The sequence below is a fragment of the Leptinotarsa decemlineata genome, unplaced genomic scaffold (assembly GCF_025532065.1).
Source record: "Leptinotarsa decemlineata unplaced genomic scaffold, Ldec_3_MD MMD2_tig00026354_RagTag_RagTag, whole genome shotgun sequence".
In the NCBI taxonomy this organism is placed as follows: Eukaryota; Metazoa; Arthropoda; class Insecta; order Coleoptera; family Chrysomelidae; genus Leptinotarsa; species Leptinotarsa decemlineata.
The window spans coordinates 19,573,648-19,591,842 of NW_027412702.1; the positions used below are offsets into that span (position 1 = coordinate 19,573,648).

At 33.3% G+C, this 18,195-nt stretch overlaps 2 protein-coding genes across 2 annotated transcripts in view; both read left to right on the forward strand.

The window, feature by feature from the left end:
- Positions 1 to 18,195, forward strand: part of Fcp3C (Follicle cell protein 3C) — a 41,822-nt gene that overhangs the window by 2,648 nt on the left and 20,979 nt on the right. The window lies entirely within an intron of this gene.
- LOC141486497 (uncharacterized) lies at positions 10,520 to 12,373 on the forward strand. Its single transcript, XM_074184609.1, has 3 exons — positions 10,520 to 11,370; positions 11,430 to 11,651; positions 11,708 to 12,373. The coding sequence occupies exons 1-3, from the start codon at positions 11,200 to 11,202 to the stop codon at positions 11,945 to 11,947; spliced, it is 633 nt and encodes a 210-aa protein (XP_074040710.1). The 5' UTR covers positions 10,520 to 11,199; the 3' UTR covers positions 11,948 to 12,373.

The window sequence follows — 18,195 nt, forward strand, 5'->3', positions numbered from 1 at the left end:
AAACCTCAATCTGTTTGACCATCTAGGCACTGAGACTTCTAGCAAAGGTAACTAATTTCCTTTGGAACCATTCTTTGCTACCAGGAGGTATAAGTATAGCTTATTGAAATGAAACCTGAGCATTTTACAGAACAAATGTTTGGTTGGAAAGCAGGTTCACTTTGCTGTCTTTGTAACCCTTGTCAGAGCCGTTATTCGGACTACGGCTACGTAGAATTGGCAACTGTTGTGAACGACTCGACTACATCTAGAGCCCCGCTTTAAAACCTATTTGCTTTCTTTGGTGATACGCTAATAAAACTTTTTGCTTGTTTTGATCAGTCTTGATTCTTTTAAACTAGTCTTTCTCAAAGTGGGCGATAACGCCCCCTTGTGGGGCTAGAGACCTATAGGGGGACAGTAAAGGGCACAAAGAAGATTGGGGGGGCGTTGAAGCGATTTAGAGGGGCGATGACTAATTTAAAAATGTTTTTTTGAATTTTACACAAACTTTACCGCTCCTTTACGCTTAACGCGCGTTTTCATTTGCCTACCTTACGAATGGTTTACAATTTACATTGTTTTTGTGGCTGAATATACATGAACTTTTTTTGAATTTCACTTAATTTTCAAAAGAGCTGTTTCTCATTACGCCATTTCATATGTACCTACCACATTTTATCAAACGAAAATTTTTTTGGCTATTTTTGGTTAATTATGTTTCACCTGATTATTTACTGACGAAAGTTGGCTCAATCTGTTCCGATTGATATTAGTTTTTTGTTATTATACAGGGTATTCCATATTCGATGGTCTATTAGAAGTATATCTAGAGAACAAAAAAAGATGAGAGTTTCAAAATTTGGTTACCGATGTAGATGGATGTTTTCCATCGTTTGAAAATATTTTCATCACCGCATTGTTGTCACATCTACATGTAACAGACATCAACTTGGAAATTTCAAATGGAACACCCTATATATTATATCATTTTTGAATTCTGCATCGAAATCCAAATTACTTTTGTGATCCATATTCTATACCTATCTCTCACCGTCTTTAAAATAATAATTTATTTGTAATTTTTTTTGGCTAAAACATGGTATTTTTAATGTTTAATATCGCATGAATTAACTGATACACCGAACTCAAATTCTGCCAAAATTAAGATGAGCTACGGTGGTTGTTATTTTAGAACGAAACTCAAATCTTATTTTATACGGAGTGTCTGAAAAATACGTCTCAATTTTTATCTTTGAAAAATTACCATAACTAATTTTTTTCAAATGGAACATCCTGTATATTATTCAGTTTTTGAATTCCGCCAACCAATGTGAACAACTCCGATTAACTATCTCCTATACCTATCTCTGACCGATTTTGAGATATGAATTCTTCTATATTTTTTTTTTGCTGCTATACAAATATAACATTTCAAATACAAAATTCGGCGAAAAATCTATTTATTGAACACATTGAATGATGAATAATAACTTTATATAAGTTAAGAAAGGTTTAATGGAATACATGAATGAAATTTCATAGTGGGTGTATGACAAACATCACTATTTTGACAGAAGAACGAACACTTTTAAAATTAAATTGATAACATAATTAATTCCACACTAAAAAAAAAGAGATAATATCGTGAAACTAGCTTCGCAATTATTTGACATTTAATACTGACATAACAAATCTTCAGTAGCTCAGGTGCTTGAATTGCTGACCATTCGCTTGTAAACATTGATGGATTGATGTTAGGTGTTCTATATACCTTTTCTTAGATTTTCTCCAGGAGTCAGTTGATGTCTGTTACATGTAGATATGGCAACAATGCGGCGATAAAAATATTTTCAAACCATAGATCACAGCCATCTACATCGGTAACCAAAATTTGAAATTTTCATCTATTTTTGTTCTCTAGATACGTCTAGTAGACCATTGAATATGGAATACCTTGTATATTTATCATCTGGAACGTCATTTGAATAAAAATTAATCAAAACGTTTCATGAAAAAAGGTTGGTTGGGTAACAGGATCAATTTTTTTTAACCGACGTTTCGAGTTTAATTAAATTCTTCTTCAGAGCTCTGTAACAATGAATTTTCATAAACATACCTCCCACGAAACTTTTACAAGAAATAATGAGTTCTTAATTAAATTACTCACCGAAAAATAGTTTCTTCGTGTTGATAATATATCAATTTTAAAAACCATTAGACATTTTAGATACATAATAAAAAAAATAGAAAACATTGCAACAACCAAAACGACATGAAACAAACGAATGGCTTTATCGTTTGGCTATTTGAAATTAAAATTGTTTAACTTGAGAAAAGCTTAGGTTATTACTAGAAGTTTATTAATATGATAATGTAAGAAAATGTTATTTATTGATAACATCTTTCAATGATTATTTTGTGTATGTACCTACATATATTATAGCTACCATAAGCCAATTGTTACTTTTGTAGGAATTAATAATGTACCATACACAAAATTAGTATCATCATTTTTAAGCCACTTTTCACAGAATGAAAGATTAGTACATGCTTCCTGGTTTTATAATACTGTCAATAGTGTATAATTGCACACTAAACACTGAGCGTCTGTCCGACGAGAGAGGAGGAGCCTGCCTTTTGTTGACGTGTGCGTGAGAGAAAAGGAAGCCAGACAGACTGGTGCTGTAACGCGTCAGGTAACGAAACGGTTCACCATAAAAAGTTCATGAAAGAATTCATGAAAGTCACTATGAAAAATCATCTATTAAAGAACTGAATGAAAATTGAATTTATAGTGATGAAGCAAAAAATTCAGAAGACTGAAAACTTGCTATTTGTTTAGAAACGGGCAAGGAGGAGAGATGTGTTACCGATACAAACGTAATAGAAACTGGACACATTAAAATTTAATGCCAGTGCTTGTTATATTTGTAATTTTTATGCTTTGGTCTTCAAAGAGTTTATTCCTTTATTTTAAAAAAATATTTAGGTGTATCTCCGTATTGTTTGATGAATGATTTTTTATTTCCAAAGACTAAGAATTACTTAATTTGTTTTTCTGCAACTACAGCAGTAGTTGATTAAAAAAATGTGACAGTAAAATCTAATCAGAATTTCTATTCATTAACCTTCCAGCAGGCTCCAATTTCACGATGGAAAACTTGGGGGGGGTACCTTTTTCAACCTGAAGCAACCTTTATTACTACCTTTTGCAATGTAGTTTATTGAAGTCGTTTAAAATATATAATAGAAACAGTATTTATATGAATCATTTTTCATTCAACTAAGCGAAACTTTTGTTCAGTCTAAAAAAGTTGTTTGACTTTTTGAGATTAAATATTTATTAGAGAAATGAAAAACAAATTTCATCAAAACGCACTTCGCCCATGCAACACCCGAAAGCAATACCGTTCCGGTACCGCGATCAAGTACCAAGAGAACCTGCGGTGACATCACAGTGGTCATCGTCCGGAGAGAGCTGAAGAACGACCATAGAGAGTTTCTAGGGGTCCGCTAAGTGCGACGCCGGTGGTAAACAAGGGCCGGGGGGGTGATACGCACCGTTGGTATGGGTCGATAACCGGGCAACCCCGTGGAAGGTACTTGATAAAGTCGGAACCGCGTCTAGTCACAGGGTTGTCGGCTTTTTGTAGGAGTCGTCGGCTCGGATTGTGTAAGAGATACACGGTGTGACTATGTACGTAATGCGGGAACAAGAGCAGCGCGTATGAAGAAAGTCAACAAAAGTATATAATACAATTTTTCTGAATGGAATCAGCTGAATCATGGAATGTGTTTTTTGAAGCAAATTTTTATAGTCCCTCCAGTTTGCCTAATATACTTTTCATCTTCACAACTCTATCTGAACTAATCTGAAAGTTAACTCATTAAGATTATAATGGATTAAACCCAAAACTACTTTACTACTTTTACCAATAAAAAGCTACATTATCAGCGAGTAAAATGGGCAGTATTTTATTTAAAAAAAATGATATTCCATATATGTCAGTGTTTGACCTTTGCAAAACTAAACTAATAATGAGTATAAGAGTTAGTTATTCCATTACAAACAAATAAACAAATATATTCCGTAATATTAGTTCAGATGATTCCCAATCATCATACTAAGTTGAATTTCTAAAGAATTTTTGAAGTGATAACTTCTTATGGGAGGGTAAATCGCTTCGTTATCTAATGCATAACGGCGCCAGTATGTCTGGCTTCCCTTTCTCTCACGCATACGTCAGCAGAAGGCAGGCTCCTTCTCTTTCGTCGAGCAAATGGTCAGGTTTAGTGTACGTTAGACATATACTGTTGACAGTATTACGAAAATCTAACTAGCAAACACGTAATATATTTTCATTATGTAAAAAGTGACTCAAAAATGATGATACTAATTTGTTTATGTACATTATTAGTATCATTATTCAATCCAGCAAAACTAACAGTTGGCTTATGGTAGGTAGGTATATATGAACATAAACAAAATATTCAATCAAATATTTTTATTATATATATATATATATATATATATATATATATATATATATATATATATATATATATATATATATATATATATATAATTTAAGTAATAACCTAAGTTTTTCTCACGTTAACAATTTCAATATTAAATACTTCTACTAAGATTAGTTTAAGTTATCACTTTTGTCGGGCGTCCTGAGTCGCACACGTTTTTAATAAACGTTTTATCTAAAGTGTTATAAATTACATTGTGCATATCACATTTTGGGAAATTATACTGAATGTTTGATTCGTAGAATTGAAACCTTTGGCGTAAAATGAGATGACTTCTGGTGTTGGAAACGTGTTTTAATTTTTTTTTTGTTTTTTACCTTCCCTAAGTCTGAGGCCATTCGAAAAGATTTACTTCGCAAGTGAAAAAGTAACACTTCTCGTGACTGACTTTTGATTTATATTTTCGTGTTTTTTCTAATTTTCGGTTGATTTATAGAAAGTAAGTATTTTGTTAGTTTTACTTTTACTCCTACGTTTAGTATATTTGTCACCATAAGAAAAAAATAGTCTCCCTAAATTTTCTCCTTGTTTGAACATATTTCCAGTGTTTTTTGCATATTCGACATGCCTTGAAGGCAGATCTGAATATTTTTACTTTCCTTTATCGGATACATTTTTCCTCTTAATTGGCTATACATCAGAAACTGAAGTTGTTCACTTTTGCAAACTCACCCTTGCTAGGTATCATACGTTGAAAATAAAACCTGGCTAATCCCGAGCTCTCCCAAGTAACAAATTCTGAGTGTGTTTTTTAACATCTTTTTCAAAATTTATTGTATATATTATGCCAACCTTCAATATTTTCTTCTACCACCTCAACTGTACATTTGCTCTTTTTATTTCTTCTCATTGGAGCAATTGCAAACTTGTGAGTAATTGACACAGACTTGTGTGTATCGAATTTGATATTTCTCTCTTTAGTATTGAAAACAAATTAAATGGAAACAAATCGATCGACAGATTAAGTCGATCTTCTCCATAAGGGAAGATGTCATCGTCTTTTTTCACAGAGACTTTTCCTTTAGGGACAGTTGATTCCAGAAATGCATTCGTAGTTTCGTAGAGCCCCACTGATGAGACTTAGGGTGAGTTCTGTCTATTAGTAGATCGCGAATGCTTTATTTTTGTGCTCTGGCTTCAACCAGGTTGAGCGTAGTTGGTGAGGATGGATCATGTTTTTCACTTTCTGTTGTTTTTCTCCGGTGATTCAGCCCTTTCATGCAATTATACATTTTTCAATTATTCGGTATTTTCCCGCCTTCCATCGCTTAATTATTCATTTCAAGGTGATTGACAATGTTTCATGATGAATTTCATTAGTTCGGACTTCAATCGACTAAAAGAGAAATCATCAAAATTCTATTAGACTGTGCTTTCGAACATTGTAATACGAAGGAAGGTCTCGAGAAGCAACTAGACATCATTGAAGCGATGGTGGAACAGACTTTGGCTAAAAGACAGCAGGAGTCCCGAAAGGAAGAGAAGCCGGTTACAACCAGTGCTTGCACTTTCCTACATCAGAGCATTATCGGAAAAGATACGAAGAATTGGATCCAAGTACAACATCAGAACCTGCTTCAGATCCGGAAACACTATCCGTAGCAGCCTCACAAAAACCAGGCCACCAAACGAGAACTGCGATTCCAAGAATTGCATTTACCGGATACCCTGTGAGTGCTGAAAATCCTATATTGGTGAAACCGAAAGGCCATTGAATGTTCGCATTGTCGAGCACAAGAAACACACACAGCGAGGGGAAACCAGCAAATCAGGAATAGCAGAGCATGTTTGGACCCATCAGAATAACATCGAACGGTCCCAAGCTGAGATAATACACAAAGAGGAACATTGGTTTAGGAGGAAATTCAAAGAAGCCGCATACATGTTATCCAACAATGTATTCAGCCAAGCTAACGTAAAGATACACAACATATGGAAACGCATAATCAAGCGAAAAATGGCCAACTCCCGCCAAACGGTCATCTCCCACTAAACCAGTGAAATGGAAAAAGGAAAGCAGATATAAGTGCAAGTACTCAAATGACCTATAAATAGTCAGCTCACGGAGAAATCAGTCCAGTCATCACCCGAAGACGATTGTGGATACTAACAATCGAAACGTCGTGAATTAAGTTGGCTTGGAATCTCTCAACTTTTTAATTTAATTTCATTAATTTTTTGTTCAATTTGTTCCATTTTTACTTGTATTTTATTTCACTATTATTTCATTTCAGGTTTTTTGCTTAATATAATTGTTTTTTTCTCAGCTATTTTTTTTTTATTTTTCTTCTTTAATTTTTGATTTCTTCTTTTTTAGTTCTTTCAGTGATTTTAAATCATTTTGTATAATATCAGACAATGGAAGTCCAAACTAATGAAATTCTTAATTATTTCTTATATCAGTTTTTCATTCACTTCTTCATTTTTCATCAAATTTGGAACCGTTTTAATCATTCCTTAGTTGTAATTGTATTACTCCTTCAAATACTATTTTTTCATGTATTTTTGGGGATTGGCAACAATCAATCTTAAATCCAATGAGCTATTTTCATTAATTAATGGTGTCTCTTCCAATAATGTTTCGAATGGAAAAACATTGTTGTTGTTGGAAGGATCCTAAAGTTTGACCTCTCTTACCAAAACTTCTTTAATTCTAGTTTCTTCTTTTTTAGTATTTTCCTAACCACCAAACCCTGAATATGAATGAAAATCATACTTTGTATTTTTCGAAGAGGTAGGTCTTGTACGTGTGAGTTATATCAGGCCCTCACCACATCATATTGGAACCTGTTTGAAGATGAGTTGGCAACCCTGGAAAATTGTCGTTTTTCAAGCGTTACTTTTTTATTATTTTTATTGTAACAAGTATCATCCCCCTCGGTGCACGGTCTGTAGACTATCGTCAGACAAAGGATTCATTCATACCAATTATCTCCGTTTTATGGTCGACACGGAATATAATCTTGAAGCACCCTTTTTAGGAACGCAATTCTTTTATTATTTTGTTTTCCTCCGGATTCTTTCACGTACAGGGTGGTTACTCTCGGTTATTACCGGATTGGTGACTTAGTTATAGCCATGTTTAACAATAAAAATTGATGTGAAAATTAGTGATAAGTAATGATAAGATGCTGCATATCATCTTGAAAATAACAAAATATAAACATTCATGAGGACATAAAAACACTTATAATAATAGTAATGATAGCGTTTATTGCCAACAGTTTTCCATTTACATAGCAAAAATTAACAATTCAATTATTCCACTATTTCATTCAGATACAAAAGGAAATAAATTTCATATCAAGCAAAAAAAAATTAAAATGGACTGTTGGTCATTAACAATTATCCATAACTAACAAATGTGCACGAGAATCATTTTTCATCTTGCATATACTATACAATAAAAGATATTTCATGAGGTAGACGGCTGATTTGCAGTAATGCACGTCAAATTCACTGAGCTCTTTTACCCAAAAATGTGGTATTATTTGTAGATGTTGATCTTGGTACAAGAGAATCTGTTCAACAACTTATTTAAAAAACAGATGCTTGTTTTCTTCTTTTTTCAAGAGCTACAAGAACAAATGTTCCCAACAATTCGATATTATTGCAAGTTCTTTGAGGATATATGCCAGTAGTTTTATAACTTGAGTGTTTTAAAAATTTCTTTTGGACTTTTGATATATACTGATTATAGATGTGATTCCATACTAAGCTAAGCTAATGGGAAGTAAAAGACAAAATATTATTGAAATTCTCACAATTTCTGACAATACAACCGTTAGAGCAATAGGCAGAGTTAACAATAAAGTTAGTGTGATTATTATAAGTGGACGCCTAGATCCTTGATAGTGTTAGTTCTATCTAAAATAGTTTCATCAATACTGTATGCAAATTGTATTGTATTTAATTTTTTGGTAAATGATACAATTTTGCATTCAGAAATCATAACAAGATAATTTCCCTCAAACTTTTGAAAGCACTTTGCTTGCTCAGCTGCTTGGGATTTATTATTCAGAAACTGTTTTCAATTTTTTGGGACAAATTTTTAGTCTTTCTACTCCTCCATGATCGAAGAAAAATGTGGGGAACTTTCAATAGAAGGGACGAAGAAAATAACTACACTAAAAATCTACTAAATTAGTGGTCTTAGATATAGCCATGCTTAGCAAAAAAATTAGGAGTGAAAATAAGTAAGATGCTATGCTGAGAAAAACAGATTTTCTCTGAAACTATTGGAATAAATATTTTACCAAAACGATAAAATACTGCATAACTCGAAATCAACAAAATATAAACCTCACCAGTACACAATCAAAAACAAAAGTTACTGGTCCAATAAAAAATGATAATGACGAGCTTTTAACCGACTATAAAGATATAACCAACGAATTCAATGACAAATTCGCAGGTATGGGTGCAAAACTAGCCCAAAAAATCTCAACGAGTAGAAATTATAAGGCACATCAATATATTCTACCAAACTCATTAGCTTTAACACATACCGACTCCAAAGAACTGACTACACTAATAAATGACTTGAAAAATCACAAATCGGTAGGCTCTGATGAAATTAAATCAAAAGTTATAAAATCAATCTCTCATTTTATTATTCAACCACTTCAATTCATCATTAATCAATGTATATCTAAAGGTGTTTGGCCTGATGCCTTCAAAAAATCAGTAATTTGCCCAATTTACAAAAGAGGAGATAAAACCTCAGTGAACAACTACAGACCAATATCCCTGATCACACACTTATCGAAAGTTTTTGAAAAATTATTGAAAAATAGGTTGACGTCATTTATAAACAAATATCAGCTAATTTCAGAGAAACAATTTGGCTTCAGACAAAATATTTCCACCGATGATGCTTTAATAACTTTAACTGAGAAGATACACAAGGCTTTAGAGAACTCCACACCCTCTTTCTGTCTATTCATTGATCTCTCAAAAGCCTTTGACACCGTGGATCATAAAAAACTTCTGAATACATTGGAAAATAACGGTATTAGGGGCAATTGCCTGAAACTGTTTGAAAGCTATTTACTACATAAACGACCTATTCAAACTCAATACAGCTGGTACAATAATTGGATATGCAGATGATACAGCCATTTTTTATGAGGAAAAGACATGGAATAACCTCAAAAATGTAGTTGAAATGGATTTTAAAGCTATAAAAGAATGGGTCGACTATAAATTACTCACTGTTAATATGGAGAAAACCCATTTCTTACCCTTTAGTTGCAATTCAAACAATTCCTGCCCTTTTGACAATCTCCTTATCAAAAACCAAACATCAAACTCTACAATTCCAGCTGTTAACGAAGTGAAATATTTAAGTGTTTATTTGGATAGGTACCTGAAATGGGATACTCATATCAAGTATGTCATCAAGACACTTCAGACAATCCTATTCAGATTCAGATTTCTGAGGAAATACCTCACCATTAAAGAATTAAAAAATCTTTATTATGTGCTAGTTGAAAGTCATTTGAAATATGGCATTGTAGTCTGGGGAGCTGCTCTACGTACCCATCTCAACCCGTTAGAAATCCTGCAAAGGAAAATACTTAAAATTGTAATGTTTAGAAACAATCGCTATTCCTCGGACAAACTATACAAAGAATGTCAAATAATGGACCTTAGACAGCTTTATTTTTACAACGTACTCGTCAAATACAATTCCAACAAAAATCAAATAAAACCAGAACATCACAGTTACTACACAAGAAATTACAAGAAAATACCGTATCCTATCATACTGAAAAAGTCAATTTCACAAAGAGCATTTTCATACACATCAACCAAATTCTACAATATTATTCCTGATGAAATTAAAAACAGTAACTGCACTCCAATTTTCAAGAAGAATTTGAAATCGTTTATACTCGAAAAACAAAGACAATATGTGATACATATATTAGAATAAAAAGAATACCAACCAATTATGCTATATTACCCTAGTCACATTATATAAATTTTATACAAATCTAATTATTATTTTTACATTCTGTCAACATATATTGGTTTATGTCCTTGTTTTATTTCTTTTTATATTATTTGTCTTGTGCCGTATTCTAGAAATTCTACTCATTGTTACCATAAACAGGCACCCTGTATTAAGTTTACACGAGTCTTATTATTATTATTATTATTGTTTTATTTATATTTTCTGTCAACTTATACCGTCATGTCTTTTCAAATTTTTTTTTTGTTTTTATGTTACATTTTATTTGTCTTGTAGCGTATTCTATAAATTATACTCCTTGTTACACAATAACGAAACAAGTGCAATAGCGCTTATTGTTCAAGTCTTTATTCCCACTCTATCATGTAGTTCATTCATTTATATTCTGTACTCTTACGGTGAATAAAGTTTTTTATTATTATTATTATTATTCATGGGGACATTGCCTGAGGTTATTAAGGCTCATTAATTCCCGTGGTACATAGATAATTTTATTTCTGACCGATTTCAATACAATTTTGTTCATTTTTGAAACGGAAAAATGTACCAATTCATTACCTTCCCGGTATATTTGAATCAGGTACCGTTGATTATAGTAGAGTTTTCTTGTTGCTAGGTTGTTGCTATGTTACTTGTTTATAAACAGAACTTTGTTATCAAGCTGTGTTTGCGGTGAAAACGTGTTTTCTACCCCAAATATAATGGAGGATATTTTGAAAAAAGCTGAACAAGCAGGAGAATCATTAATTCCATCGAAAAGTGAAGCCGTATACCAAAAAGAATACAAGATATATCTGGACTGGCTGACACGGAAAAATGTTATGCCAAAAGATGTCACTGAAACTGTATTTCTGGCATATTTTCAAGAACTGGTAAGGAATTTTCTATGTTTTTCGGTAGATTTGGTAGTAATTGTGTTTATTCGTTTCAGTCAGAAACGTATAGTCCGAATTCTTTATGGACTAAATGGTCAATGCTAAAATCGATGGTGACTATACATGAGAAACGAGATATCACCAAGTTCAATGAACTACAGGCTTTTTTGAAACGGAAGAGTAAGAGTTATAAGCCGAAAAAGTCTGCTGTTTTATCTCCTAAAGATGTTATCAGATTCCTAAAAGACGCTCCTAATGATATTCATTTATTGCATAAGGTAATTTTTTTCTTATTTTCCTTTTTGTGTGTATTTATTTCCTTTTTTTGTTATAGGTTGTTTTGATTATGGGTTATTTTGGAGGATGCAGAAGTCAGGAACTTTTGAATATGAAGATATCGGATATAGAGGACCGGGATTCCGTTATGGTAGTGAACGTACCGGAAAGTAAAACTGGTGTATCGAAGAAATTTACAGTTGTGGATGAAAAAGAGTTCTCCGCTTTGCCTTTATTAAGACTTTATATGTCTTTGCGTCCTAAAGGTATTGAACGATTTTTTTTGAGCTTCCGATAAAATAAATGTACATCTCAGCCAATTGGAAAAAACATGTTTGGGAAAATCCCCAGCAAAATCGCAATGTATTTAGGATTGCCAAACTCATCTTCCTATACGGGACATTGCCTTCGTCGCACTTCTGCTACTGCTCTAGCCAATGCAGGAGCAACTATGACTAACTTAAAAAGACACGGAGGTTGGAAAAGTTCCACGGTGGCGGAGGGGTATTTGGAGGATAGCATCGAATTGAGAAATGAAACGGCGCGTATGTTGTCTACTTTGTCATAAGAAGAGGCAGGTACCTCGACTGTAGTGAACAGAAGCTCCAGCCATACAAAAGAAGAAATTGTTTCCAGTGGCGGAAGTAATTTTCAGGGAACATTTCAAAATTGTACATTTATTATTTGTAATGACGTGAATAAATAAAATATGGTTCAGTTTTCATTTCTATTTATTTTTATTTGTGAAAGGTAGAGGGAATTATAAAATCTATAATGTCCCAAGGGAGTTATGACCCTCTTTATTGATAGCGTAACTATGACGATATAAGCTTATAATATCCCGGTCAGAAATAAACATTTTTTTGAAACAAAAGTTGTAGGGAATTCAATCCTCTATAAAATTGATATTGAATGCAAATAGCGAAAAACTCATAGGAAACGTTTTCTGTGACCTTTGAACTTAAATTTCAATAGTCGCATACACCTTATCATATGTTGGTTTTGAGACAACTTTTAGGGTGTCAAAATACAGGTTAACAGGTGTTTATAGCTGTGTAGCTCAAATTTCGAGGTGAACTTAATAACATGATTGGACTATCAGACGCAACTTTGTTTTATGATATGTAATAACACACTGCATACATTTCATGAACGTGAAATGTACCTAACGAAAATATAATCGATTTATCATATATATACACAGAAAAGGACACATACTTTTGACATACTTAAAGATGAATACTGAATTCTGCATTCAAGAAATTCATTCATCGAAACTACTCATGGAGAAACTTATTCCGTATTTCAGAGTCAAGTTTATAAAATGTTCATTCATATGGTTGCGTTATCTAGAATCTGCATATGTTCGAGTCTAAATGTTACACAGCACACCTTCATATACCTGCATGCTTAAAAGCCTGATGTCACTGTAAATCGAACATCGGTCGGCAATAATTGGTGTCGTGTTCATAGTTCAAAATTTTAATCTATGAATCGAGATTTCGTCGCTAGCATTTGCCACATTAGTAAGACATTGAATTTATCGATAGTTTGCTGCTAGTACGAGGGAGGGTTTGAAAGTGGATTGTTTTAATGATAGGGTTGTTTTGTTACAGGTTTGATTGTAGATCTTAACGATAACAGTCTACATCACAAATTGAAGTAAACTGAATGCCTTAAATGATAACAGATTGAAAAAATACAGACCAAAAGTCAATTGAAAAAAATATACACGAATTATAAAAGAAGTAAACAATAAGTATGAAATAAAATGGACTAGAGGAGTGTAATAAACAATAACGGAAATGTCAATAATAAACTATGCGAGTATACTCAGATGCCTTGTGGCACCTGGCAAACTAGTAGGATAACTTGAACAACTGATACCATTCAGGGAGGCTCGCTCACCATAAAATCAGATCGGGCTAGAGTCCGAAGAAAGCGGATCACTTTTAACTGGGGTGTATTTCAGAGCGATTCTTTCAGTTCCTTTTTCTGCATCTTAATATTGCAGTCAATGCATTCGAACGTATCACTGTGACATCCTCGGAGATAGATAGATCGCCTATTTTTTTATTTGGTCGACCATGAACTGTATGCCTCTGGAGGAAAAGATCTCCGCCAGTCCCTGAGGGTCAGTAAGGAATGGACTAATGTGCCAACGGCCAACTTAAAAGAGGGTAATGCGGATATTACGATGAGGATGTGTAGTTTTTGTACGGAACAGACAAGAGATAACCTCAGTGAAGAACCCTCTCCGCGCAAGTATCAGCACAAGGCCCCACATATTATCGATTATGGGTCATCACAACTGTCGGGGAAGAACAAAGTTACTGATGGAAATTTGCTTACCGTTTCGATTTTTACTCTTTTGGAATAGTGAAGTGGACTTCGAAGAAGTTGCACTAACTGATCCACTCCGTTCCATGGTCCATGACTAAGAGAGAGTACGAATTATAGCTTTTTTTGAAGTCAGCTGCCCGAGTGGCTGATAAACTTGATTTGTTATTTGACATTGAACGAGGTGACCACAATTATGTCACGGAGTTGGAGTCCGTTTAGCAAAATTATCACATCACAGTCACACCATTTGACTCCCATGGCTAAACAAGAATAAGCCAATGTATGGAGTTTTCTTGAACAACCTTGACAGTCACAGAGACCATTTGACTCCCATGGATAAACAGGAATAAGCCAATGTATGGAGTTTTCTTGAACAACCTTGAACACCCTGGTGTATCAAAGCAACTAACCGCTTATTATTTTCATAAGGTCGAGTGGACTGTAACTTAAACTGAGAGATTCATCATAACCTGCCAGAATGGTATCTTCAACACCTTGGTCTATCTTAGTCGCATGATGAATATTCAGTAGGGTCTGCTGCATCAACCCTAATGAATTTGCTGTCGATATATCCAGTTTATTCCGTCTCCGGTTTATCCATCAGCATATAACTCAAAACTCACAAGAAAAAGACCCTGTAATGTAATAAGTTAACAGTACAAACTAAAAACAATATAAAATAAATCTGTTTAAAAAAAATCTGTTTGAAATCTGTTTTCCGTTAATCAGTTGTCGCCTCCATACGAACGACAACTCTCAGAATTTGAGAAACTTGTGCGAGCTAAGGACTAACGAGGTCTTACCTTTTAAAGTGTGCTTCCTAACACTGTAGAAAAAATTGATTTTTATCCAAACAAGCTTATTGAAATGCATTGAGGTAATGTACTGAAAAGAATAAAATAAGGTCTATTCAGAATAGAGGAATATTTGTAGCAAAAATGAAAACAAATATAAATACTTAAAATACTTACATACCTTGGCATGTTTACTAAAATCAATCAGTACCTACTTTTGTGAACATATAGCGCAATGTGAAATAAATATCAATCAAAATATCAGTTTGAGATATTTCGTGATATTCGACATATTCCAAGTGAAAATGGTTTCAGAAGTAAATTGAGGGTGCTAAATAAAACCTATGGAATAGGCGTAGAGAACAATTCACATGATACTTCACAACAAATAATACTAGAAAATGACATATCTGAACATTTGGAATACTATTCGCATTACGAAGTGCAATAATAATAATAATGATGATAATAATAATACGACTTTATTCGGCATAACAAGTACAATTAAAACAGACAAAAATAAGAAAGAGAAAACAACTTTCAGTAAAATGGTGATTAGTCGGAATGTCAGCCAAGGCTGTATTACTCTAATAGTAATAGTAATATTTACTCTAATATCACAGTTTTACATACAGAAAAAAAATATTTCCAAACGCCTTTTTCTTGAAATGGTTGAAATTAATAAGTCTTCTAATTGTATGAATAAGAGAACTGACATTGATAATCTCAGCAGTATATACAGTAACTTGCTGGAACTATACCAAAACTCATATGATAATAATGAAAATTGTATCAATCAACTTTCCCTTTAGAGTCAAAGATTATCAAATCATCATGCCCATTGAAAAATGACATTTATGTGAAGGTATGACATTTGTCATCGATTTATATGTTCAATTAATTGTTTTTTTTTACTCATTTTTACTGTAAGTATGATTTGTAATTTTATTCATATATATTCATATATATATATATATATATATATATATATATATATATATATATATATATATATATATATATATATATATATATATATATATATATATATATATATAACCATATATATATATATATATATATATATATATATATATATATATATATATATATATATATATATATAACCATATATATATATATATATATATATATATATATATATATATATATATATATATATAACCGCTGTAGAAAATTCCTTTTTGTATTGCCAAGATCGGGAGACGGACAAGAGACTAGACAGTTAAGTCTTCAATATTTTTTTGAAGTTTTCAATTATATAAGATCGAAACTCGCAGAATAGTTGATTGTGTGGGTGCATTATACGAGAAGCAGCAGGTGAAGATATACGTTTGTAAGATATGCACTTCTTCAGTAAGTAATCAGGTTGACTAGGTATCAAAACTTCAAGTGTGTTGATTAGGAAATGCAGTGTTCTAAGTTTCCCAACTTCTAACCGTCCTGATTCTTGCATGGCTGAAGGTATATGGTCATATTTCCGGATACCAAACGAGAAACATAGACAGCTGTTCTGAATACGCTGTAGTTGAAAAACATCCGATTGTCTTAAAGCAGGTCCACGAATACTGTTGCAATAAGAAATTTTTGACATGATCAGTGACTTGCGTAGTCTAAGTTTTGTGTGTTGAGCAAATCACGATTTGGAAAGAAGTTTGGCTCGGATAGCTGACATGTTTAGTGAAGCGAAGTTTTGGATCAAACCACAATCCTAAACTTTTTATCCTGATCACGGAGGAGTATTTCATTTTCGATGCGGACTTGAAAAGTGGAGTTGGTGAGCTCTCCGTTCTTCTTAGGTTCAAACAGCAGATTTGATAACACATACACAATTCAAACAATTATCTCGATCAGTAACAGTTCACTAAATAAATTTTACTTCTGATGACACTAATTTCACCTAAATGGTTTTTGATTCGTACATTGATGTGTTTGACGCTTTACCTTACTGTATATGTGATGCTCGGGAGTTTTTCTGTTATTAGTAGGATTGGTAAACGAGAACCGATTGGGCGGCCTCCAAAGTCTCCAAATTTTACATCCCTGGATTTTTTATGCGGAGTGTTTTTGAAATCTACTGCAGTTGAAAATCTGGAAATCGAATTGACATCTAAAGTAGTAGAATGAATCCAAGAGTTTGCAATCTACAAAAATAATGCATCGATAGATTAAGGTATGACAAACTTGATTGATTTTCGAAACATTCGATGTAGTATAGTTGTTGTCTAATCGGCTCATTGTAATTCTGCCAGTTGCCCTGGCTTTCTTGAAGCGATTTGACAGTTGTTATTTTTATACGGAAGAAATATACAGGGGCAATTAAATATATTCTAAAGATCACTTTTTTAAAGAAAAGCTACATCTGCAGGTTTTCAATGTTTCAATTCTGCGTTGTCATGAAGTAATTGAAGCTGACTCGTCGAATAGTTGCCTCTAGTCATTAATCAATTGCATAAACAATCATTTCTTTCGCGTAGATTTATCAATTACTGATGCTGGTGCCCCTATATTAGAAATACTGATGATACTTCCACATGCACCTCTGAAGATAGTCCATAAACAACTCAAAACGTCTAACTACTTGTTGAGACATCTCTAACCCACCTTGCGTGTTTCCGAATACAAAGATTCGTGATCAGCGGATAGATAATAAATGGTAATTCAACGAACATAAATACTAGAGAATCCTGTTCGGGCCCCTCAGTAAGTTGACCTTCCTTTTCGGCCCGAAGCGTGTAGCGTTGCATAACGCGCCCCCTTGATTCTTCTCTCGGTTTTCGTGGCTAGTGGCGACCTCCCCGCTCTGCCGCGACCATGCATAAAACTCGCAGTAATGATTTCCGGCAAATATACCAGATATCTATCCCACTTCAACAAGTGGTTAGACTGGAACTGCTTGCTTTAATATGTATACTTTTATTGTGTGCCTAATGGAGTGTTTTGGTTGTCGATTTTGTTTTGTCATACGAGGGGAGTTTGCAAAGTACATCTAGGAAGCAATTTCTGTAAAAAAGTGTCAGACATACTAGATATAGAACATCTCAAAATCCTTTACCTATGGAATAGTAACTTGGGGGGGAACTGCAGATATCCATCTAAGAAATCTGCAAGTACTAACGAGCTTTTCGAAGCAACAAAACTTTTTGATCTGAAGCAAATATTATTTGTTTATAGTCTACTATTGAGGCAGCATAGAAATAAAACTGAACTCGTAATGATAGATCATCCCCACTCAACAAGACATAAAGAAAATGCATCAAAAGTCCCCTAACCCGAAAAAACCAAATTTCAAAAATCGTATCAACACTTGGGACCCAAAATCTACAATTTATTACCAATAGAGTTGAAATGGTATTAACTCAAATCCGCTTTATAAAAAAAAACTTAA

Bases quoted from the DNA above. Each gene is read 5' to 3' on its own strand.
- LOC141486497 (XM_074184609.1), top strand. From the start codon at position 11,200: ATGGAGGATATTTTGAAAAAAGCTGAACAAGCAGGAGAATCATTAATT. The intron at 11,371-11,429 runs GTAAGGAATTTT...TATTCGTTTCAG, and splicing joins TGGCATATTTTCAAGAACTG to TCAGAAACGTATAGTCCGAA. The intron at 11,652-11,707 runs GTAATTTTTTTC...TTTTTGTTATAG, and splicing joins ATATTCATTTATTGCATAAG to GTTGTTTTGATTATGGGTTA.